The 23919-nt window shown below is 36.2% G+C and overlaps 1 protein-coding gene across 9 annotated transcripts in view; it reads right to left on the reverse strand.

Annotated features, from left to right (window-relative positions):
- The window catches only part of CADPS2 (calcium dependent secretion activator 2), a 288094-nt gene that overhangs the window by 23761 nt on the left and 240414 nt on the right, over nucleotides 1–23919 (reverse strand). For 5 of the 9 annotated variants that reach the window (XM_064656126.1, XM_064656123.1, XM_064656124.1 and 2 more), the window contains 6 exons: nucleotides 17024–17179; nucleotides 15694–15841; nucleotides 14719–14733; nucleotides 12135–12209; nucleotides 8779–8862; nucleotides 8635–8667 (listed from right to left, as the gene is read on the reverse strand). In XM_064656126.1, the coding sequence (XP_064512196.1) occupies nucleotides 8635–8667; nucleotides 8779–8862; nucleotides 12135–12209; nucleotides 14719–14733; nucleotides 15694–15841; nucleotides 17024–17179 (511 nt within the window). The remainder of the gene's footprint in view (nucleotides 1–8634; nucleotides 8668–8778; nucleotides 8863–12134; nucleotides 12210–14718; nucleotides 14734–15693; nucleotides 15842–17023; nucleotides 17180–23919) is intronic. The other 4 variants (XM_064656127.1, XM_064656129.1, XM_064656125.1 and 1 more) reach the window with 1 other exon arrangement.

Raw genomic sequence — 23919 nt, forward strand, 5'->3', positions numbered from 1 at the left:
TAAGGAGTTCACCTTTTTCTAACAGGAACCAAGATTGCACATAGGCACTTTGGAAGGTCTTCTGCAAATGCCTTCTATGTGAGTAAGTTTGTAAAAGCATCACTTGCTCCCAAATAATAGCTTATAAAGTTCTGGGCATGCAAAAGAAAGCTAAGTTTTATAATACTTCATAGTTAGCCTTGGCACAAAGCTATTTATAAAGGATCTGGATTTTGTGAAGCTTACTCTGTACAGAATAATTAACAGTTCTAGGGAAGGAGGATAAAAGCAGTTATACCCAGTCCCTGAATTCCAAGGCATAAGTAATTTCTATTTCTCAGAAACTGTTATTGCCTGAAAACAGCATATGAACAACCCCATAAAAACAGAGCCTATTTTAAAGACATTTATGCGTAACATGCTTATACAGTTAAAATATTTATATATAATTTTATATTAGGTCTTCCTTTCTACTCTGCAAGTGATAACTTCTCATTTTTCCCATTTCTTATTATCTTGTGTGCAATATTTTACAATGTATATGAACAGGTCTGAGCACAAGAGGGAAGGAAAGGTGCAACATGCCCATACTAAAACTTGCCCAAAAACTGTCGTCATCCTATTACAGTAATAAGATGACAGCATTGTCTCCTCAAAACTGCAGCGAGTGAAACCTCCTGGATCATGAACTTTAGCTCTATTTTTCCTAAATCTACTACAGACATATATCGAAATATGTTCCAAAATGAGAAGATTTTCGTTTTCATTTATACATGTACATATATGGCAGTTTCATTTTTTAAGAGTAACAGTTAAATGTGGAATGATGACCAGGTTTAACACTTGTAGCATCTCTCAAACTCACAGTGAAAAGCTGAAATGTTTCCTGCACATTTGGATTGGTCATTCCAGGGGCAGTGAAAGCTCGTTGCAAAAACTTATCCCATACATATATGCTTACGTGAAACTCTTAAAAGGAAAGCAGGACCATTTATATTTTTATCTGCATCACACATCTCAATCCCAAGCATAGAAATAAAAATGTAAGATTTCAATAGATAAAACGGTTTTCTGTTAGAAAACCTGGTTGACAGAAATCAATAGAGTTCCTTCATGAAAATGTGCCTTCATTAAAACGTGACAGAAATGTTTTTGTATTAAGACAAATCACAAAGTAAAGCAGAATTAAAACAGAAGACTCCCTACTTTACCTCAGTATACTCATTTGCGATAGTACAAAAGAATACAGTCAGTTGAAACCTTATGTATTTTCTAAAACCTGATAGGCAATTTACAGGAATTGGACTAGTTTTAACTCAGAGGAGTAATAGAAAAATAGTTTGAAATCTCCAGAGGTCGGCGAAGGAGATAATCTAACAAATGAAGGGCTGATGGTAGTTCTTGGAGATATATATTCAAATGTATTAATGAATCTTCACCTGGGTGCTAAAACCTAGTGGTTCTCCAATTCATGCATTTTTTTCTTTACTAAGTTCAATAAAAAATGTTCTTGCAGATAGCCAAAGCTAAATAACAACATTTCCCATCAGCATTAACTCTCCCCTTATCTATGAGATGTTTACCTAGTCTTGAAGCTATGACATATGGGAATTTCACACCTAGTGAATATATTTTCATGTGGCTTGTGGCACAGGAGTGTAATCATTAAAAGAATACACACAAGTAAGAGTAACTGCAACAGCTGGTGACATTTACCAATTAGAATTACAGTTCTTTTAAACACTTCATCCTTCTTTAAAGTGTGCAGGATAATTATCTTTGAAATTGCTGTGGAAAAAAATTAATTTTCCTTTTAAACACTGTCTGTCTACAGTAGAAATAAGTCTGGGTAAGGTAGATTATCAATACTCCAAAGTATGACTCTGTTTTAAAACCTCACCAAAATCATTGCAGGTTAACCATCTTTGCTCATGGTGGGCAAAGCACACATTAAACATTGAATGAACCAACAGTATATCAAATACTTCATTATTGCATGCATATCACATGCATTCAATTTATTTGTTTTCTCCAAACGTGTGGAAGAAGAAAAGAAAGCTATTATATGCATCAAAACAGCTTTATTGCTGTGTACATAATGTTTTAACGTTTTTTAATAGGAATTTTATATGAGTTGGAAAAATCTGATTACATGATCCTCTACTGCTCTGTACTGGATTATTAAACATCAGAAAAAAACCCAAGTTAATGTAGAGTTAAACAAACAAACAACAATTAAGAAATTTCATGTACCTTAAAAGACAAACAAATGGAAACTGAGATATATTTTAGATAACTGTCACGGGGGCATTTCATTACTAATATTGGAAACACTGAAGTATTCTAGTCTCCACATCTATATTCAATATAAAAAAAATTCTTATCTGAATCTTTGGCAGAATATCTGCTGAAGTTAATGAGAATTATTTGCACATCTTTGACAGAAGAATTTAACCTGGTATATTTATCCAGATAAGTATAAAAAAAAGATATTTTGTCTGAAAATTTCCTCAAGAAAAAAGGTGTTTTTTTATGATAGATAGAAAGTTATTGTAAGTTTGTTTTGTTCAGAATAGCAGACAAGATGTTTTGCCTATCTGAAAATGAAAGAGAACCAGACAAAGAGATGAATAGAGAAACTGGAAACACAAAGAGATCAAATAAAATACCAGGAAATTAAGAGTTGTAAATAGGGTTACTCTGTCGCTGGTTACACAAGTAACTGAATACACTGGTGAGTGAATGAGTTTAAACAAGGGTGTAGGCTTCAGCACATTCTTTTTTAGGGTTAATCACTAGTTAACCTGGCAAGATGAACATGCTGTTTAGGAAAAAAATTTAAAAATCCTTGTTAATTATATACTGCAAGTGCTCTTACTTCCTGCTGCTGCACCTAATCCCACAGGTGCGGGTTGTCTCTTTTACTATTCACTGGTAGGTAGGTCCTGATTGACAGGCACTTTTTCATAGCAACAAATTCAGATAAAGAAGAAACAGCTTAACTTTCTCCCTTTTAACAGGAAAACACTATATAATGTCTATTTAACAAGGAGGCAAATGTTAAAATACACTATTTCAGTTTCCAAGATGTTGTAGAAACTGTTTTATCATTGACACACACGGCTCCCACTTCAAAACTAGCCTGAAGCACCTAGTGAAAAGTAATGCTGCATTGCCTTGGTTTCCAGGCATTCAAATATTTGCTGCTGAAAGGTTTGCTACAGGCTTAATGCTGCCACTAATATTAGGCATTTTCCTACAGGAAAGGTACACCTCAGTTTCTGCACAGCATTTTGCAATGCAACAGTTTGGTATAAACCTCAAAAAAAATCATGTACATTTGTAATACTTCAGTTATGTTTATTCTCACTTTGGCATTTGTCACAGAACATTTCTTAGCATCAGAGGGTGTTAAACAAACTTGTATTACCAAAAAAACCCCCAACTAGTTTTACCAAGCTGCTATCCTGCCAAAGCAGTAATGTTTCCAGGATGAGAGCAGATGTTAGAGACTAACTATACGATAACAAACTTCATCCCGTTTTGTGTTTGCTCTCCACCTCTTTTCCCTCCCTTGCATCCTGGAGGGAGTCATTTTAACTACAGAGTGGATGTAACAATGAAATGAAAAGAAGTGATGAGCTGGAGGGGGCTATTGTGAGGAACACAGGAGTTCCCTATTCAGTGTCCACCACTAAATGAAGAGCATGTTGGAAAATTTCACTGCCTGAAATTTCTTTTCTAAATACTGCAAGGCTCATCAGTTGGGCTTTGGAATAACAGAATTAAAATATCATTAAAATATTTTTGGAATAAAACTACTTGTACCCACGGCAAGATCATCACCCCCTTCATTTCTTACAAAACAAAATACTTAAGCCAGGCAAGAAGGTGCATCAGTCTATTATAGAAGTAATATTTTAATCTCACATGGTTGTGAAAAAAAAGATTTTGCTTAAATGAAAGAATACAATGTATTTTCTCTCTCTCCAAAACATTTTCTTGTAGAAGAAAAAGCAACCTTGGCAAAGAGGAAATGTGTGTATTTTGAAAACTGTCATGTAGAACTTGTACTGTGATTCTGCAAGCATTTACAAAAAAAGCAAACACCTCTTCATATACATATAGTTTCATTGCATTCACAGGGCAACATAGGCATGCAAGTGTCTGCACCAGGATTTTGATTCTGTAGTGCAAAAAGTCTTCAAAATGCTACAGTTCCTATGACAAAATTGGGTATTTAAATATGCTTTTCCCACCAAAAAAGTGATATTTTACTATGCTACTTTAGCTTTCCTACTGATTAGCAGTCATCCTTCTGATCACCATTTAGGAGGTATCTCAAAAATACTGCTGACTTAAAAGAGATGCTGCAGGGCTTTCCCTCCGATTCTACAATACCCTGTTTTTACAGATCTGAAAACAGAAGGGCCAGTTCCCAGGTCTTGGTATACACAGGAGAAGGAGGAGGAGGGCAGAAGAAGACCTGAGCAGAATTCTTCAAGAAAATCTGCTCAAAAATGCCTGGCACAGTATGGCCACACATGGACAAATGCTCATTTCCCACAAAATGCCATTTCCTTCTTAAAACCAGCTAAATGAGGCCATGTGTGTATCACAAGTGTGATATTTGGAAATGGAGGTAGCTGGAAGGTCCCCATGTGTATCTGCCTGGTAGGAGGCAGGGTTCCTTCTTTGGCCTCTACAGGACCCCGTAAGTCAAATGCTGGCACATGTGTGAGGCCCCTTTTCATACCTTTGATCCCCACATAAAGGCAAGAGCGGAGTGAGAGGGCTGGCATTGTGCGAGCTATGCACTGCTGTCAGCCCTGGGTCCTTCAAATGGCCTCTCTGCCACTTGGTATGACAGGTGGCCCACATGAAGTGAGGGAGGATTAGGTTCCTTCTGTGCCCTCTAAGTGACTGGCATAGATTACTGGCTCCTACAAAAGGATTTAAACATACCTCTCCAAACAAAAAGCATGTAACTGGATGCTCAGTTTGTATGAGTAATTGCTCTGGTTGTATTGTAAATGAGGCAAATGTGTGTAAAAATGACCAGCTAGAGACATAATTATTTGAGTGCAAAACTTATTTACATTATGAGAAATTGAACACAATGAAATGATCTATATGATTAAGAAATAATATCATTTGAGATAACAACATACACTTTTTCCCTCTAATTCTACTGCATTCTTTCCCTGTTCTCATTAATTAATTGTCTTTGTGAACAGAATATTTTTTAAAAAAGAAAAATATCAGACAGGTTGTCTGATATCTTACAGATTGCTTGGACTTTCAAAGAAACTATCAAAGAGTCATAGCAGATTTTGATGAGTTGTTTAAAAAAAGTTTCCCAAATCAGCTTCTGCATTACCAAACACCCAAAACATAGCATTAACAAGAGAGCAAATGTCATTCTTCATGCACTATTTATATTTGTAACACTTGTGTTGTTTTCCTTCAAACACTTGGTTTCTTTCACATGCACAGCAGACACAATTTATTCCATGTCAGAGCCTGGCATACTGTGACAATTACCAATAAAAAGAGCATAACAGAAACTAGATTTTTCCAGTATTATTTTTAGGAAATCACAAGACACCATTGTTGTTACTTTTCTTAGTCTGGTCAATTTTGCACTGTTGCTAGTATTTCTGTTGATATTTCAATTTCCAAAACATATGCAGTGCCCATATAGCCCCATATGAATGGCTGGGGAAAGCAATGAGAGCTCCTCGGGACTGCATATGTCCCACTTCATAAAGAGCATTCTGAAAAAAGGAGGCTTATGTTGTGTGTTTTCTTAAACAGTTAAAAAAAAATACCCCAAAACACCTTTTTTCCTTTTGCATGGAATTATTCATAATTCCCTGGCAAGATTAATGAATGGAAGGGTAGACAGCAACATTTTCACAAACATATCTGCCAAATGAACCACAAGTCTGTGTCTATCTTTCCCATCCTGGCCTTGAGCATTTAAGAGATGCCTTCTAGGGAGCGTGCAATTTCATGCCCAACTATTTGATGTCTAAACTTCCTCTCAATAGAATTTGCCTTTTCCTCAAAATGACCAAGTATCATCCAAGAATGTCTTCCTTCTTTTTTGCATTCTTTAGTGTTTCTATTTTTATTTACCTTTTAACTTTTTAATCTCCTTTACCTCTTATCCCTTCTCTAAAACATTCTGTTCAGTACTACTTTAATTTTCTTCTAAGCTCTCTTTGGTCTAGTTAGTTTCTACTTATTTCACTATAAACCAGCATACTTTTCCCTCTTTGCCAAATCCTAGTAATCAAAGATAAAAAACTCTGTTGAACTCACACTCTCAGAAAACCCCCAAAGGCCTGCCCCTGCCCCTGCCTCCTTCTCCCCTAGATGTACCAAGTGATCAAAGGTGACCAAGTAAGATCTTTGAATGGAGAGAGGTGGGGCACAGGGGCAGAATTCCATTGTCTAACACAGTGCAGTTCTGCACATATTTGCAACTCCATCAAAAGAAAGGGCCTACTGTGGTCACTTTTAAGTCAATTCCATATATGCAGCTATATGGTAAGGAGGGACAAGAAGAGATTTAATACTGTATCAGATCAAAATAAAAGCACATGAGGCATTTAATTAGCTCCAGTGCAGACTTGCTAGGTTACCATCACACTGCCAAGAGCTCAGCATAGATTCCTCCCTCTGTGCTGTCCCTCACTCTACTTCTCACTTCAGCTTCGAGCCCAGGTGATGACCTTGTGACATGATGACTCAGAGCCTCCTTTTGCAGCTGTAATTTTCTACTTCAACACCTGGTGATTTTAGGCGCTATTCAGACTGGACACTCGCTGTCAGTTGCGACAGTGATGGCTCTTCTTGGCCTCAACTACATCTTCACAACAAGGAGAAGAATGTGAGGAAGCAAAATCAAACCACAGTCTACAAAACTCCTTCAACCCAGGTAAAAAGTCCTCTAGAATTTGGAAAATGTTTGTCTGGTCAGATCCACACCCTCACAGAAGTACAGTTTACACTTCTGGTTTACAACTGTGGAACTATAGTCCAGCTTGTATCTTGGGCTGTGGGAAAGGTGTGTGGGATAGCTGGAAAGCAAAGACACTGTGACAATACAAGGATCCTGTCAGCCTGTCTACAATCTGGTCATTTCTTCAAGTCAAGCGCCACCATTCAGTGAATGTGAAAAGGGTAACAGAGCCCCAGCAACCATCTCCCCGCTCTGCCAACCTCTCCTTCTGAAGTAGTGAGTGCATCCCTGTGTGATCTGATTTGCAATATTCCCCTGAGCTTGTGGCAAAGGTATTTTTCAGTCTCATCTTTACTGTGAACTTCAATGTCAATGTATGCAGGCCAATGGTAAAAGACTTTGATGTCTCCTCATGGATATTCTATGTAATTTGGAGAGTTTTCCATGTTAGCTGAAAGAAGTCTATGAATTTCTTGTTTGTTCAGTAATTTTTTCTTAGGTTTTTGAGTCTTAAGTGCCTCACCAAGGACCTTTTGGGGCACCTCTGCAGCACAATATACTAACAAGAGGTATACTAAATTAACTGGATTTGATATGAGGTCATTCCTTTGAATGCTAGACTGAGCCTACTTTTGTCTTTTTTATAAAACACAAGAGCATTTATAAAGCTAAAAAACCCCATGCAACCACTTAAGAAAAAAATTATTTGAAAACATCATCTGAAAACAACAGAAATATTACAATTTATCTTATGAATAAAGCAAACATAAAGAAAGCAAAATAACAAATTCCCGAAACAGATATTTCTCCTTTCATTTAGCACACACGGATTAAAAAAACAAATTCATTTCAGCTTGCAAGCATTGTATTTTTCAGCATAGAACTGCTAAAAGTTTTTCTGGCCACCACACAGTCTAGCATGTCTGGCACTCTTCTACATTGTAATTTAATTTTTTGTAAGATCTTTAATGTAAAAATTTTAGTCTTGGGTTTTTTTTCGCTATGCTTGGAAAATAAGATTTTTTTAGAATTGCATTAAAAAAAGATGAGAGCACAGACTTCTGAGAGAACAAAGGATAACAACAGTGACAATGACAATATTTGATAACTTTTTCTTTGCTTATTTAAAGAAAAGATATTCTACTATCATACTCTATAAAAATATTTTAATAACTGAATTTTGCTTCTATGTATGAAAGGGCTCCAGCAGTTACCCTTTTTATTTTTTATTTAAACCACACAACCATTGCATAAGCACTGGTAAATCAAATGGGGATTTAGCAAGGAAGAGGTTAAATAAGCAAAGTTGAATCCTGAAGTAACAAATCAAGAAATAATGGATATTCAAGTATGATGCTTTTACTTGTTGCTTATACTGCAATTTATCCAAATGATGGGAAGAAGCCTACAAAAGACTGTCTAAGTTACAATCCTCACTCTTCCACAACTGAAAAAGTGCATTGAGAATAACCTTTCCAAGCTTTGCTTTGAGAGTTACTCGTTGCTCGAGGGAAATGAAATGCCCTCTCAGGGTTGTAGTGACTGTTTAAATACTCTGTGTAAAGCTATAATGAATCTCTGTAGGAAAGCAAAATGTCAACAATAAAAAATGTGAGCTAAACCCCCCCTACTTTTTGAATTATTATGAACACTAGAATAAATAAATTAAAAAATGTTCTACTTACAGGAACATCAACATATTTTGCAGCTGCTTTCACCTTTAGAAAATTAAGCATAAAAGACACAGTAAGTACTTATTACTACAGATTGTACACAATTTCAGAATTATGCACAGAAAGAACAGAAACACTGTGAATCCAAACACTTACAGTGAATGAAACTAATGATGAGAAGAAAGTGCCTTCATCATATCTTGACAATTTAGACAGGACACCTTCTAATACTGAAACAACCTGGAGGAAAAACACAGAGAGAAATCCAAATGCACAGTATAAAAATTAAGTATTTGGAATGAGAATGTGAATTTTTCATCCTCATATTTTTATTCTTCAGCAGGGCAATGAAAACTGTAAATTTGATCACTTTCTCCATTTCACCAAGCTTTGAAATTAAGGAGAACCTTCATTATGCAGCTTCACCTACTGATCAAGCTGCTGAACCACTGCAGAAATAGAAACTCAACCCAAATTTTCTACTGAGGTGGGCCTGATTCCAGTGCAACATTGCTGCCTCTGGAACGTGGGGTTAAATACAACAGTGTGTGTACCCAGTACATACTTTGGGTAGAAATTATATGTTATTTTCTAGGACCATAGTTTCTAAGATCACAGCTTCAAAGACAATAAAGCACGATTGCTAAAGGTGGTGATCTTGATATCATGTTTCCCTTACCTTTGCAAGTGAATAGAAACCCAGCTCTGATTTCACCCAGCAGTGTAATAGCACTAGAGTTTTCTGTCAACAGCATATGCTGTCGAGCTGCTACTCCACGGCCAAGAAGGCGGCAAGAAAATGTATACTCAAAGTCTCTGGTACGGTGTGGTTTCTCTCCCCTCTGTTGTCACGTGGGATTCTCTGAGTAGTGTGATTCCTCAATTTGCCAAAATTTATTGCTGACCAAAAAAAAAAATCTAACTAATTGCATGGATTATAGCTTTAATGGTTAAACTCCCCCAAATCAGCATACAAATTCCCTTTGCATGTCCCTCTGTGATGTTATGTTGCTCAAGTAATTAATGGTATATAACATAAAATTCTGTCAGCTGTTGTATTCATGCACATTTCTTTTACACATATAAATTGCTTTTCAGTTTATATAAAGATTGTTTTAAAAATTGTCCCTTGCTCCCAACACAGTCATTCCCACAACCATGAGTATCATTTTATGAGTGTGAGGATAGAACAAAATTCCATCTGGCATGCTGTTAATGGGCACTGTAACAGTGTCACAACAGTGTCACTTCCAGAGGAACTGAGATCATCACTTTACAATAAGCCCTGCTCTTAACAGTTCAAGGAGCAGGAGCAAGTGCAAACCTACATTTGTCATTTATCAATCCAACCTGTCATATTTACAGTGATTAATTAAGACACCACTACATAGGTGCCAATCAAAGAATAAATCTACATCATGAGAGAGAGTGGCAGTTGTTTCTGCACCCCCTTTATTACAAAACAGCTTTCTGTTTTGCTATTGCATTCTTGTGAGAAGCTGCTGTTCATACTTTAACTCATTTTATCTGACTGGCAAGGATTCTTGGGCTCTTTCTGTGGAAAAGTGTTCAACCTTGTTGTGCAAAGATCTGCTATGGAAAAAGCTGATCTCACAAACCACATGGTGTCCTCAGCGCTAACATACGGTTCCAATACAAGTGGGACACAAAACAACAGAAAGCAAAACATTGCAGTATCAAGGATCAAGCTTGTTTTTCGAGATCTCAGTGCATGGACTTGTGAAGCTCTAAAAGCATTTCTGTGCATACCTCATATTCTCTGAATTGGTTACCCCGAGACACACTGTTTCACTGTTTTTTAACAGTGATTTTTTTAATGCTTTAGATTGGTAAGCCTTGTACAAAAAAATGTCCAGTATAGTCCTTACCAAGTAAAGCAGCATTGAAATGAAAGTTCTATTTTCATTTTCATAAATGACTTGCAGCTAAAAACAATGATTGAGACACTAATTCCACTGGAACACAAAGGAAATAATACAGAGGTAAAGGCTGAAAAATAGTGAAAATATATTAGATGCAAAAAACGAACACAAGCACATTGATGTGTATTTTTTCTGGGCAAAGCCAAGAGTAAAGCATCAGCGTCCCACTGTACCTTCAGAAGCTTTCTGCCTTGAAACAGGAGCAATCAGGATGTCATTGGCATTTCACATCTCCAGTGAGGAGACACTGGTTAAACTTCTAATGATCAGCCAATGACATGGAATATATGCTTCCTGTTCTGAGATTTTAACCTCTGGTAATACTATATGTTATACCAATAATGCAAATCCCTCTGTATTGACTGCAGTTGTCTTTAGAATTTCTTGTACACACATCCAGGAGGAATATGATTATTTTCTTCCTTCTTTTATAATCTCAGATATTAAAAAAGATAAAAATTAAAAGGTTTAAACCTTTAATAGCATGATTCGCTCTGATTAAATTCCCCTTTCTTCCTCTCCCTCTTCAATAACACTAAAACTATGAATTGGAAGGTTAGTCCGTGGCAATGACAGGCAGCATGTAAAACTTGAAACTCTCTAGTTGAATTGTTTGTAGTTACTTTTACATCAAAATTTCACTTATCAGTAAGTGGACACATTTTGCTCAAACTTCTACAATGATTCTACAAAGCCTTCCTCTTCAACTGATGGGTGTCAGTCTGAAAGCAGATTCCTGCTCCTCCCATCCCCTGCCAGCAAGCAGTGACAAGTGAAAATGAAGGCATGATGAAAATAGCACCAGAGTCTTATTTTTTGTCACTAACTCAAATTTTAAATGTATGGCTTATTTGTCCTATTTTGAAAATCATAGTTCTGGGTAGTTTGCAATACATAGATAACAAAACTTCTTATAAAATCTTTCTTTTCTGTGTCTTCAACCTATTAGGGATTTTCTTTTATATCAAGCACTTAAGACTTTTACTGGAGAAGAGGTGCTACAGATACACAAGACATTGTCTAAGTTTTCTTCAAAAGCCTTATATCATCTCAAAATATTTTTTCTTATTAAATATAAAAAAATCAATTTAAAGAAAAACAATTTATAAAATATTTTAAATTAAATGGTTTGTGGAACAAAATCTTATTAAAAAGTTAAACTGGAACTCTGGATGTTGTCCATCTCCAAATACAAAATTTAAATACTAAGTGATAGGAAGAAAGTTTTCATGTAAAAATTTAAACAAAAAATAACGCATGGTCTTACTTAAGATAATATCAACATAATTAATTCCTACCAGTTCTACTAGCTGCTATGAGTTCCTGTCTATAACAGAAATACAACAGACAAACTTATCTGAATAGCAGGTTGCACAGAAATTGTTTATCTGATGCGTTACAAAATTTAATTTTGTAAATTCAGTATCATTTGCACGACTGTTATTTAAAAATCCTACTGTTGTTCCCCAAAATCTCACTGTGTATTGAAAAACTGTGTGATATTTAAAGACATCTCCAAAGTTCAACAATTTTCTGCTTTATTATAAATTAAAACGTAAATAGTTTTACCTTTGAAACAAGAAGTGAACTAATTTCTTTAACAGTTTCTTCAATCAAGTCATCTATTTTTGAATGGTACTGTTGCTGTATTTCAAAAGATAAAGAAGCATTAGCATGTATATAAACACACACTTTTGCCATAAGTCAGAAATGCGCAAAGCTGATAACCTTGCCAGATCAGATTTACTTAAAATTATAATTTTGAACATCAGAAGAACAAACCCTTGAAAATGATCCACCCAATCAACACTTTCTTACATTCTGTGTTGAAAATTTTCCCATGTACACTGTTGAGTTAAGCAGCTAATGGGGTTATTATTTAGATGAATTGAGTTCTTATACTTATTCAGGCAAAGGAATGTGAAGGATACTTTTTGTCTTCTCCTATATAATTAAGGTGGCCATGTATTTTTTTCTAAAGCGTTAGTTTAGCTGGAGAAGCAAAAAGACTAGAATAAGATTTAATTAATACAGCATTTCATGTCTGACAACTCTCATTCATAAGTTATTTTAAATGTCCTCTAGAAATAAAATGAGCTCCAATTGTTCATCCTAAAAGAGCCTTTCTGTTAGCACAGTGAGCCACGGTTTATACAAATCTTACAATATGCTCAAGCAAGGGCAAAATTAAAATTTCATCAACAAAGCAGAATAGATGGTAACAAATTAATAGGCCATAGAAGGCATAATAAAACAGACTTCATTTGCTTTTTCATAAAGAAGGTGCCTTTAAGTAAATGCTTTTAAAATAAATCCGAAAGAGTTTTTAGATAATGCTACAGAGTTCCCTCCTGAAATTAACAGGAACTAGGGATCCCATTCTGTCAAGGAGGCACATCGCACATCAATTTAAACAGTAATTCTTCCTTTAGAAACATTTATCTGACAGCAAAGATTGTCCCCAATAGCCACTTCACAGAAAATGTGACTTGTAAAGACTAACCCTATCTTCATAGTTCAAGGCTAGTTGGAACAGCTAGCAGCATAATGCTCAGAGTAAAAGTACTGAGGTCAGTGTAAACATTAGCCTAACTTAGCAGCTGCCAGCTGAATAGTTTTTAGAGTTCTAAGTTTTTAAAGGCTGTTTTTATTCTGTCTCAGAATTGCCACACAGACCAAAACAGTAAATCTGATCTGCTTAATATATTTAGGAATAATTTTCTAAATAGCACAGATACCAAACCTGGATCTGAATTAAGAGAGAAGAAAACTAGGAGTTGTGTTTGCCCACATGTATGTATCTACTATAGGTACCAACAACAAATACATTAATTTTTGGTTTTAATTTTTTTAAAGGTTAAAATAACTTGGAAAACATGAACACAGAACTCAGACAAACATCAGCAAATATACTGGAGCAGTGAAAGAGTATATTAGAAATTCATCAATGAACTTTCTACATTTTCAGATATATTATATTCCAACCATATTAATGTCTCGACCAATATAATATTGTCTTGATCTGCTAAGGACTCAAATCACCGCAAACTGCCTATGACATCTGTGCTTACACAGTCTTCAGAAGGCAATGCTTTCTTACTCTCTGAAAACAATAAGCAATTATTCTCCCACTGATGAATGTCAAAAATATACACATTCCTATGATCCAGGAAAACTCAGTTGTCCCTCCCAGAAACAGTCTGCAGCTTTACCTCCATAGTACATTAAATTAATGGACCTATGTATGTACGATCAGTTCCCATATTTTTTTTCTGGTACTTTTTTTTTCCTTTATTTTTTTTTCTCACCACAAAGCAAGTGTAATTTTGTAGAAATGGAATATAATCAGTAACTTCACTTCTGACCGCAGAAAAAAAGAACAGAGTCAAGTTACTCAAAAAACACAAGCTTCCAAAATTACAATATTTGTTTAAAATAATTTTCCAATTACTTCAATCTGATTTTTTTTCATGATTTATTTTGAAAATCATGAGATCAGAAATACCTTAACCCACTCCTCCCCCATGCCAACTTATGCTAAAACAGCCACCCTCAACGAAACAAAACTTCAGATCCTCTTGGAAGATTATTTGACTCCAGAATAAAGGCTTTAAGATGGCTGAACTTTGAGCAGACCGGCTGACAGTGCAGGAGGCATCATCCAGAGCAGGCAAAAGGAGACTCTGTGGAGAATGAGGCTATGCCATCTGTCTTCTGCAGGTTGTTATAGAGGTACTGGTATTGCCTGTCCCCAAAGAAGGCTGTGCACATGTGTGCTTGCAGTTTACTGCTTGTACACTATGTGAAAGATGAAATGGCAGCATCAGCCTCATATAAAGAGTTGTTAGTTGAGGCTACTTCTGATGAGCCTCACTGAGAGGTCAAAGAGTCTAAAACCTTGTGACCTGGTAGGACAGGACACTGGGTCTGAAAAGCAGCAGAGTGAAGAATTCATCTGGAATCATCTTAGAGGATGAATAAGGAAAGAACGGAGAAGCTGATGATCAGTCTGTTGCAAGGGCAGACTGTAAGGGAATTCTGAGGGCATGGCTAAAAAGTTAACATGAAAAGCAATATTACCATTTAAAATAAAAAGTAGATGTTAGTATTCAATGAAAAAATGTAAACTAAAAAACAGTGAAGAGACACTTACCCATTGACTAGCAAACTGGTTCACATCACAGGAAACCAAAAGGAAAAATAAAGACGACAGGGTATAACAGGAAAATGATGAATGTCTCATTGAATTAAGGAAAAAAAAAAAAAGGACAATTACATAGAATATGCTAAATTTGAAAGATCACTCAATGAAATGAGGAGCACAGTACACAAATGCAAAAATCAAATGACCAAATAATGTAAATGTGTGCCTAAAGCAGACATACTTTTTTTGTTGACAAATCCTGAAATTTTTTTTCCCTCTCTCCAAAACCAAATCAAACAAATTACACTGATGATGCATTAGCACAGAGAGAACACTTTCAATTTTACTCTGGTGGTCTTTCCAGTCTGTATAGTATATCCTTTCATTTCATGCATTATTCCTGATGAGAATGACAACATGGGAAGGACAGTTATATATATGAAGTTTTCATATCCTTTGAAAGTACATCAGTGCTCCACTGTGGAGTATCTATAGACCTGGCAGCAGACTACTGCCAAAATGGTCCCTGTCCTTAGAGACCAAATAAAAGAATCCCACTAAATTACCTGATTATTTCTTTCCTCTCTTTTCAGGATATTCATAGGCATGAATGGTCTATGAGCCATTTAAACCTAAACTTTCCTCATTTGAAACCTACCTGCAAAGGACAATGTTTTGCTTCTATTTTACTATTGCAAAAGAAGCAGGCTCTTTCTCTGTTGCAACCCAGGGGCTGTGAGCCAGGAAATCCTCTGAATGTTCAAAAGACCCACAAGTCAAAGGAAATAAACTACAGAAGCACTCTGTGTGTTCTCTGGTGGAAGATGAGGTGTTGTGTCTTGCATGACGCCTGTAGGGACCAGTTGTACAGAGCTATGTGGTGCATTTCAGTTAGTTTGAAATGACTCTCCTAAGGACTGTCTGCAGTCTGAGATGTTTCAGATCAACCGAACATAGGAATTAAACAGACAAAATTCCACTTACCTCTTGCCCCCCATCCAGTATGCAGAGTTTAGCTGTCTGTTTTTTAGCATCAACTAAGACGTTAAACATTGTACACAGAGAAGAAGGGATACGCAAGTCTGTTGATTTGTTCGTCTTTTGCAGTTTGAGTTCAAATGCAATTCTTGTTCTGTATATTAAAATACAATTTGCAGTATGAGTATCTCTGATAATTCTGAACAGCCACTGTTCATTGTACATTGTTCATTCATGTACATTGTTAAGCATGTTGGCTTAACATGAACATTTTAGAATTAAAATTCGGTAAGTGCAGAACATCCGCCCATTCAATAAACAATTGCATTGGTGGCAATCTGAAGGTTCATCAGGGTTTCAGTGAATTCAGTTGAACAATAAAAGTATTATCTTCTTGCCTACTAGAAAACAATATGTTTCCTTGTATGATGACTAAAACCAATTTTAAGCAATGAAAATGCCCCATAATTTTCCAGCTTTTCTACCCTAAAATGCAGTTCATCAATCAAATGATTGCTTCAGAGAAATATAATGAAAAAAATTCTCTTCTGGCTTTAATACAAATGAGAATTTTAGACAATAAGTTTATTATTAAGAAAATATTAGTATTTATATTAAAAATTAAGACATATCCAGAGACATGTAATACAAACTCCCTATTTTCTTCTCAGTGCAAATAAGGAATAATATCATTGAAATATATTATAGTTCAGCATACATAAATATAAAACTAATGTTTTATTCCCACCCTTATTTTTAAATGCGGGTACCAGAAATTGACACAATATTCTTAGAAAATGGGAACAGAAGAATCCTATTTCCATTTTAAGAATTCTTAAGATCATATTAATATCACAAGAAGAGTTAGAATAGAATAGTTTCATCATTCTTTTCTGAGTTGCTACTGTGTAATCTTTATTACCTGTTGTACAGTATCTCTGACCACACTACAACATAATTAGTGTATTAAGACCAGCATGTTATGAATTAAGTCTAAAATATTAATGTATTTTATGTATTGGTACTAGGATTATTGTGTATTAGTAATTAAAACATTTATTGCCAACAGAATCTTCTTATTGACTATGAAATTAAGCAGCAAAGGTACCAGGATTGATATCACAGACCAAAAAACAACCCATAAGGAATGTTTCTTGTAATGTCTCTGTGATAATAATTCTGTTCCCAGATGCTGGGAAATACACACAAGTCATGATCTCTTTAGAGTTGCCCTGTTTCCTGTGACAGGATTCTGGTACAGATACACCTCTGCAAGCCAGTTCCTGTGCTCATTTTCAAATCTCTCCCAATTTTTAATTGATCATCTCAACTGTACCTTTTAACGCAGGCTTCTATCATGTCAGTGGCCATGAGTTTAAGTCTCTGCTCTAAATGGTGAGCAAATTCTGGTTCTGGCCAGTGAAGATCAAAAACAAACATCTGTAGAGCATCCAGTTTCCAGAAAAGATCTTCTGATGTAGCTGATCCATTGCTATAAGAAACAAAACAAAACAAAGCCCCCAAGAAAGAGAAGATAAATTTATTGATGTCTATCCCAGTTGCCACAGAATTATCTAAGGTAATAAGATTTCCCTATCACACCACCTTTCTCCTTCATTTCCCTGTATTTTTTAGCACAGTTGCTCTTACTTAAAGAAATGTAAAAATAGTAATGGAAAACTTAAAATAATTCCTATTAGGGTGAAAAAAGTAAAATTTTTCTCATTTGTTAGCTGAGAAATATGACAGGCTAGGGAGGTACATGGGAAGTTGGGGAGCATGAAAAATGAAGTAGCTCAAAGTTTAGATCAAGACAGGAAAAATATAGGGTACAGGAATTATTAGTGTTAAGGATCTTTTCAAAACAGTGAAGACAGGATACACATTTTCTTGCCTTCATAACTCTGGTAGATAAGTCTATCAAAGAAATGAGGATGCTATCAGTAATATTGTAAAAGAGATACCCAGACATATAGTCCCTTGATAAATGCTCATTAATTCTAACTGAGGGAATACCATCAGACCCATGTGGAAAAAAAGAAAACAGAAACTATTCAAAGAAATTTGTGTGCATACAAAACCAGGGCATTAATATGGTTCTATGTCACCTCAGATTGTCCATATAATTTTAAAGTTCTTCTTCCACCTTGGACAGACTGATAAATTTAAAGAGAATTGCTTGTGATAAAATACAAGATGGCTAATTTTAGCAGTAACTACAGTTACGCTTCCACTGTCAGTGCAGATAATTTACATTTTAATGATGTATTGTACTGCTATGCCTGGCTTACTCTTTAGGATTACTGCATACTATGCAGTATGGAATTCCAGGATGCTAGTGACACAAGCAACCAAACTCCACCTGACAGTCCCAATTCAGATCCAAGTAGTTTAAATACATCAGTACTGCCATTTTCTTTCTTCTGCCTCATGACAAAAGAACTGAATTATCAAAATGTTAAGTGATCCCACCTCTCACGGAAGGAATCAGTAAGTGCTGAGTATACTCAGGACAGAGCAGGGTCTGATTCAAAAACAAATGAAAAATCAGAAAGGACCTCTAATATCCGACTGCCTAATGCACCACCATTGGTTCATGCCAGGTTAGCTGAGGCAGTGGGCAGTGAAGTGAAGCAAAGCATAGCTCATGTTCAGGGCTCTGAAGTGGCAGCATGGATGCAGCAGGAGCACCGCTTCGGTCTCACAGCATCCACCACCTTCCAGACCCACCCGCCTGGCCCCTCGCCCTACTGCCTTAACACAACCATAACTTCAGAGCCATCATTGTCTTCTGCAATGTTGCCTCAGTTCCCAGTGGGACTGCCAGGGCAGGTGAAGGGGACAGCCAGTAAGGGCTGGGCAGTGGGTGACAAGCTGGGAGCAGAGGCGGCCGCCTCAGAGAAAGGCTGGCTCTGAGCGACCAACTCTGGCTTTGGTTTTAAATGGCACAGGTTTTCATATCTTCATGATGCACAGAATAATATACCAGAGTTTCAGACACAGTTTTTAGTTTAGGCTTTTTTGATATCATGTATTTTTTTCCCACTTATTTTAAACAGTAATTGTTAATTTTACATTGTATCATGCTCCTGAAAGAAAACAGCAGAAACAGGAAAAAGGCCCATGGGACTCCTAAGGTTACAACTTGTACATGGATATTACCTGTTAAGGTTGAACCTGAACAGGGACCACTTCTATACATCACTAAGTTTAATTAAGGAATAGAAGGGGAAAAAAAAATCAAAACTTCTAGCAAATTTATAATCCTGTTGGACTATTTCTTAAGTTATATGACAAGCAAATATTGAAGATGTCATTACACTTGCTGTGTATACTGGCAGTAAATGAAGCTGTAGATGCTACATTATGCACATTAACTGATTCAAAAGTGACTAAGCCAGTTTTTGAGATGACTGGGATAAAAGAATAAGATAAATCATACAGTGACAGAAATTGGAACAATCTCAGTATTTATATTAAAGTTGATAAAAACATGTATTTTCTAGAAAACAAATCATACTTTCTCAAGAAACAGAACTAACCATTTTCATCATCAGATCATACAATTTAACTGTTTTTTATTCCTCCATACTTTTTTTTCTTTTTTGCCTAATGGAATTCCAAAGGAAATTCTTTAGGACTCAGGAGGACTAATGTATTCATAATAACATAAATGTATTCTTATGCACGTTTACTCCCTAGTAGCCACTTCATTTTGTTTCATTAGACTACCAAATTAAGTTTTGCAATTATAATAATGTAATAACAGACACAGGTTCACGGAAGACTAATTCATTCCGTGAGAAACACTCATTCATTTTCTTTTAATATAATTTTTATCTCCCATTCTTCAATTTTTTATTCAGCATTGTCTAATGACATTTAAATTTGACTAACATATTATTCAAAAAAGATGTGGAGGGAAAATAAAGTGCTACAACAGAAACTGTTTGTTCCTGGTTCACACATCCAGACACCAATGTCTAATTTATTTGTTAAATGCTGCAGAAGAAGAGCTAAACTCAGATATTACGTCCTCCTGGCAGCAGGATTAATTCCTGCTTTCAAATCAAACCTGCATCTATATCCATAATGTCAGAACCACTCTTTTTTTTTTTTTTTTTTTTTTTTTTGTGAAGGTACAGGACACTCAGACATTCTCAGCTATTGGAAGTTTTTATTTGAATGTGTATGGTAAAGCCAATTCAGTCTAATGAATGGAATAATATTGCTCTACCAGGAAACTGAACTGATACTCTTTCATTAATAACTACATTTATTAATTATCTATGGTTTGAAAATTAAGCACTAACTCCACTGCTTTGCTGGTCAAAAATTAAGCTTTCAGGTACTATCTAGTTGTCCACTCTTATTAATTAGACCCTGGCAGTAAGAGAAGCTTACCAATGATTAAAAGAGGCAAATATTATGCCCATCCTGTTAAATTCCAATTTTTTTCTGATGGGAATTTAACTTTGTGTTTGGTCACACTTTGACTGGGAGAGTGGACCAAGTATCTCCAGAGGTCCATTTTAATCTAAATTATTTCTTATGCCTTGCATCATACTGAACACAGCAAAAAAAAGATCCAAGACATAACATTTCTCCAAGAAATATCATATCAAATCTGGGAGATGCATACAGCCTTCTAAGTAATTCAGTTATCCACTGACCGCTGAAAGGCAGCTTCCCACTAAGCTTGCCAAGTACCTAAGAAGCAGCAATTAGTCAAATGGTCCACTAATAAAGCACACTTTCTGGAAAATATGCAGACACATGGCTCCAGAGTAGATGTAGAATAAATAATTTCTTGCCTAGATATGAAACTCCACAGGGTGGCTTGGGATATAATAATATAGGAGAAATATTAAATATCTAAAACCACTATCGATCAACCTCAAGATTCAAAAGCAGCTGTCTTCGATTCTTCTAGAATTTACCAAAGGGCAATGATGGTCATTTTATAAATTACCAAATTTACTGTTTTTTTAAGGCTACTACTGAGATATTACCCTTAAGTGTTTAGTGAGGACTGTTTACAGAATAGGGCACCAGCTCTACATCCTTTGTGAGTCCCCACCTTGTGAGCTCCAGCTTTACATTTTGTATGCTGCCTCAAGATGTATGTTCAGGGTCACTTGAGAATTTCTTCAACAGAAGAGGATTTTCAATAATTTCAGAGTCAGTTGTACTTACCCCCATCTCTCTACTTTCCACCAGCAGATGAGGGGAAGGATGAAGCAAAACTTTTGCAAGAATCTTGCAACTTATGTAAAGTTCCTCAAAGACACTAGGGGTAGAGTTACCCCATGATTTCTCTTAGTTTAAGAGTGTAGCAACCCAAGCATCGAGCAACCAAAACACATTTCTTGAGTTTTCTTTCTTACTGCATATTAGTATTTTTGGAAGAAAAGAAATTTCCCCCACAATATACATTCGTCTTCCTGAAGACTCAGAAGGAACTAGCCACATTCAAAACTTCTGCAGAACGTAGAAGTCCTATGGCTATACTTTTAAATACCCATCCTTAAAAAATGCAGACCATGGCCTCCTACCACTTTACTGGAGGTAAGCACTATGACAGGAATGTATGTGGCACTACAGATAAAAGCCTTCAAAACAGAAACAAAACGTGGCCACGTGACTCCTTCAGCATGCATAAAGACACAGAGAGGTCCAGCATGAGAGCTCAGACACATTCAGACCAGCTCCCTTCATGTCACAATCAGGGCACTGGGACTGCTCCAGCTGGTCCCTTCTGGTCACTGATGGTCACTCATTATAGCTGAGCCATAGCAGGAAGAATATAGCTGACACATTTCCTTTGATGGTGCCTTGATGAAGACAAGACAGGACTATTTTCTTATAAGCATATATCTTATTCCATATTTCCCTAGCCTTGAGTTTTCCTGAAGCTGATGTTCTAGACTGGCACCAGATAGCAACAGACAACCTGTATCTACAGCATTTCTGGTCACTGAAACTATGTCATATCTGCACTGAAAATAATAATATATAAATTAAACCATAAACAATTAAAATCACCCACAAATCTAACTTAAAAGCCAGGTTCAGAACAGTCAGAGAAATTAAATTTAAAATATGAAGAGCAATTTAAAGTTGTACATCTGAATTAATTAATAAGTAAGGAAAAATTCCTCATTCCGGCTGAATAGAAGCTTTTACAGAATATTCAAACTTTTTTGCTCTTTAAGGTTATCTTCAGCCAAATGGAATAGTAATCCACACTGCTCTGCTTGTCTAGCCAAGGTGTCCTATCAGTTGTCCTCTCCTGAGACTAATCAAGAAAAACAGACTACTACTCATAACAATTTCCCCTTTTCATATCTTGCTTTCCAATGTCCAAAAAATAACTGAAAATGTGGTGATCTTTCTAAATGCTGTTATAAGCAGCATATATTTACTGCTACAAAACAAGGGGAGAAGAAGGAACAGACTGCTTTTTCTCAATCTTTTTGACTGTAGATTCTTCATTGTGCAATTCAAATTTGTAATGATTAATTGGCCAAAACCATCACTTTCAAAGAGAAAGAGGGAAGTCCAGCAGAACTTCGTGTATACATAGCCATCTTCTTGCGAAAGCATCAGCTTTATGGCCAAGATGAGTGAGTATGGTGAACTGGAAAAGGACGACTTGGAGGAGTCAGTGGAGAGAAGGAGCCACCTGGGATGACTGACAAAGCATGGCCTGGGCTCCTGAACTTAGAGCCTCTGCTGACTATATGTACAATACAACGTGCCACTCTAGTCCATTTAAGCTGCGTGTTCATCACATTGAAAGTGAAACCTGTAAAGAAACACTAGGTTTTGCTTAACAGGTATTGGAGCATAGGTATCTTCTATAATCTCCCTGTTGAAGAATTTAACTATAGGAAGAAGCTTTGTTCCCCCTGAAAAAGATGGGAAGGGAGAATTGGGCAGAGAAATAAAACTCTACTCCTTTCTTTCACATAACACTGAAAGTAAACCACTTCTGCTGGAAGGTAAGACACATTGCCAGCAGGAAAAAGGAAACTCCTTAGCATGGGAGGAGGAAAACTGTCTTGCAATGCCTTTGCTTTTTGATTTGATACAAATACATGGCCATTCTGAGAAGTTACTTGGCTCTTCAGTAGGATGTAGGTAGGCTGATTCTTAAAATACTGCCTGAATACCAGAGTATTACAAAGGTAACTTAATGCTATGTTCAATCAAGATTGTCAATTCATACACATCTTGTGAAATATAACCTCAAAGCTCTCTGCTTATGGAAAAACAACAGGAAGAGGTGCCTACATCTGAGCCAGCACGTTCTTGAATGCTGTGTGGGGTGGCTGAAAGGAGATGATGACCTTACAAAGGTCACACTGCAGTGGGGACACTACTCATCCCCACTCCTTTTGAAAAAAAGCAGAATGATAGATACTGCTGGCAAGTAGTTACAGCATATGTCAACCTCACTGTTCACCAAATGCTATGACAACTTCACTGATTAGTTTAGGATTTTATGCATACTTTGTCATACATACCATGAAACTAAATACCAGAAAATGTGCAAGGAGGATAAGGCCATAGCTTAATTTCACTATACTGGCACGTATTTTGACAACACAGTCTAGGAATTTTTTGCTGCACCAAACCCTCCATTTAAGAAAGATCTACCCCTACAATCCTCCAATCAGAATCTGTATTTATTATATAATGATTATAAATTCAATATTCAGAATAGATGAATATGAATCAGCTCTTAACTCTGAAAGCTATTCTTAAAAAAAAAAAAGTGACCCTTGAAAACATGGGGATAATAGAAAGGAATTTGAGTTGCAGAAGACTGATTAGTTTGTATCAAAAGAGCTGAAATGACTTGCATATCAGGAGAAACCTAGCATTATTACAGTAAACACAAAAGGTACCACAGCTGAGGATTAAGAGAAATTTTGTCAGTTTTTAGGGGAATTTACAGCAGAACAACAATCATAATAAATCCTTTGTACAAGGATTCACATGTAAGAGATGAGGGATAATGAGTTTGAGTTACTTTGGGGGAGATTCTGATTGGAAACAACAGGAAAATTTTTCACAATGAGGATAATCTTCCATTGTAATAATCCCCCCAACACTCCCAGGGGAAGTGGCGGATTCCCCAGCATTGGACATTTTTAAGACTCAGCTGGACAGAGTGCTGGGCTAATCTAGACCATGCTTTTTGGAAAGGTTGGACAAGATGATCCT

Source organism: Pseudopipra pipra, chromosome 5 (genome assembly GCF_036250125.1).
Source record: "Pseudopipra pipra isolate bDixPip1 chromosome 5, bDixPip1.hap1, whole genome shotgun sequence".
NCBI lineage: Eukaryota > Metazoa > Chordata > Aves > Passeriformes > Pipridae > Pseudopipra > Pseudopipra pipra.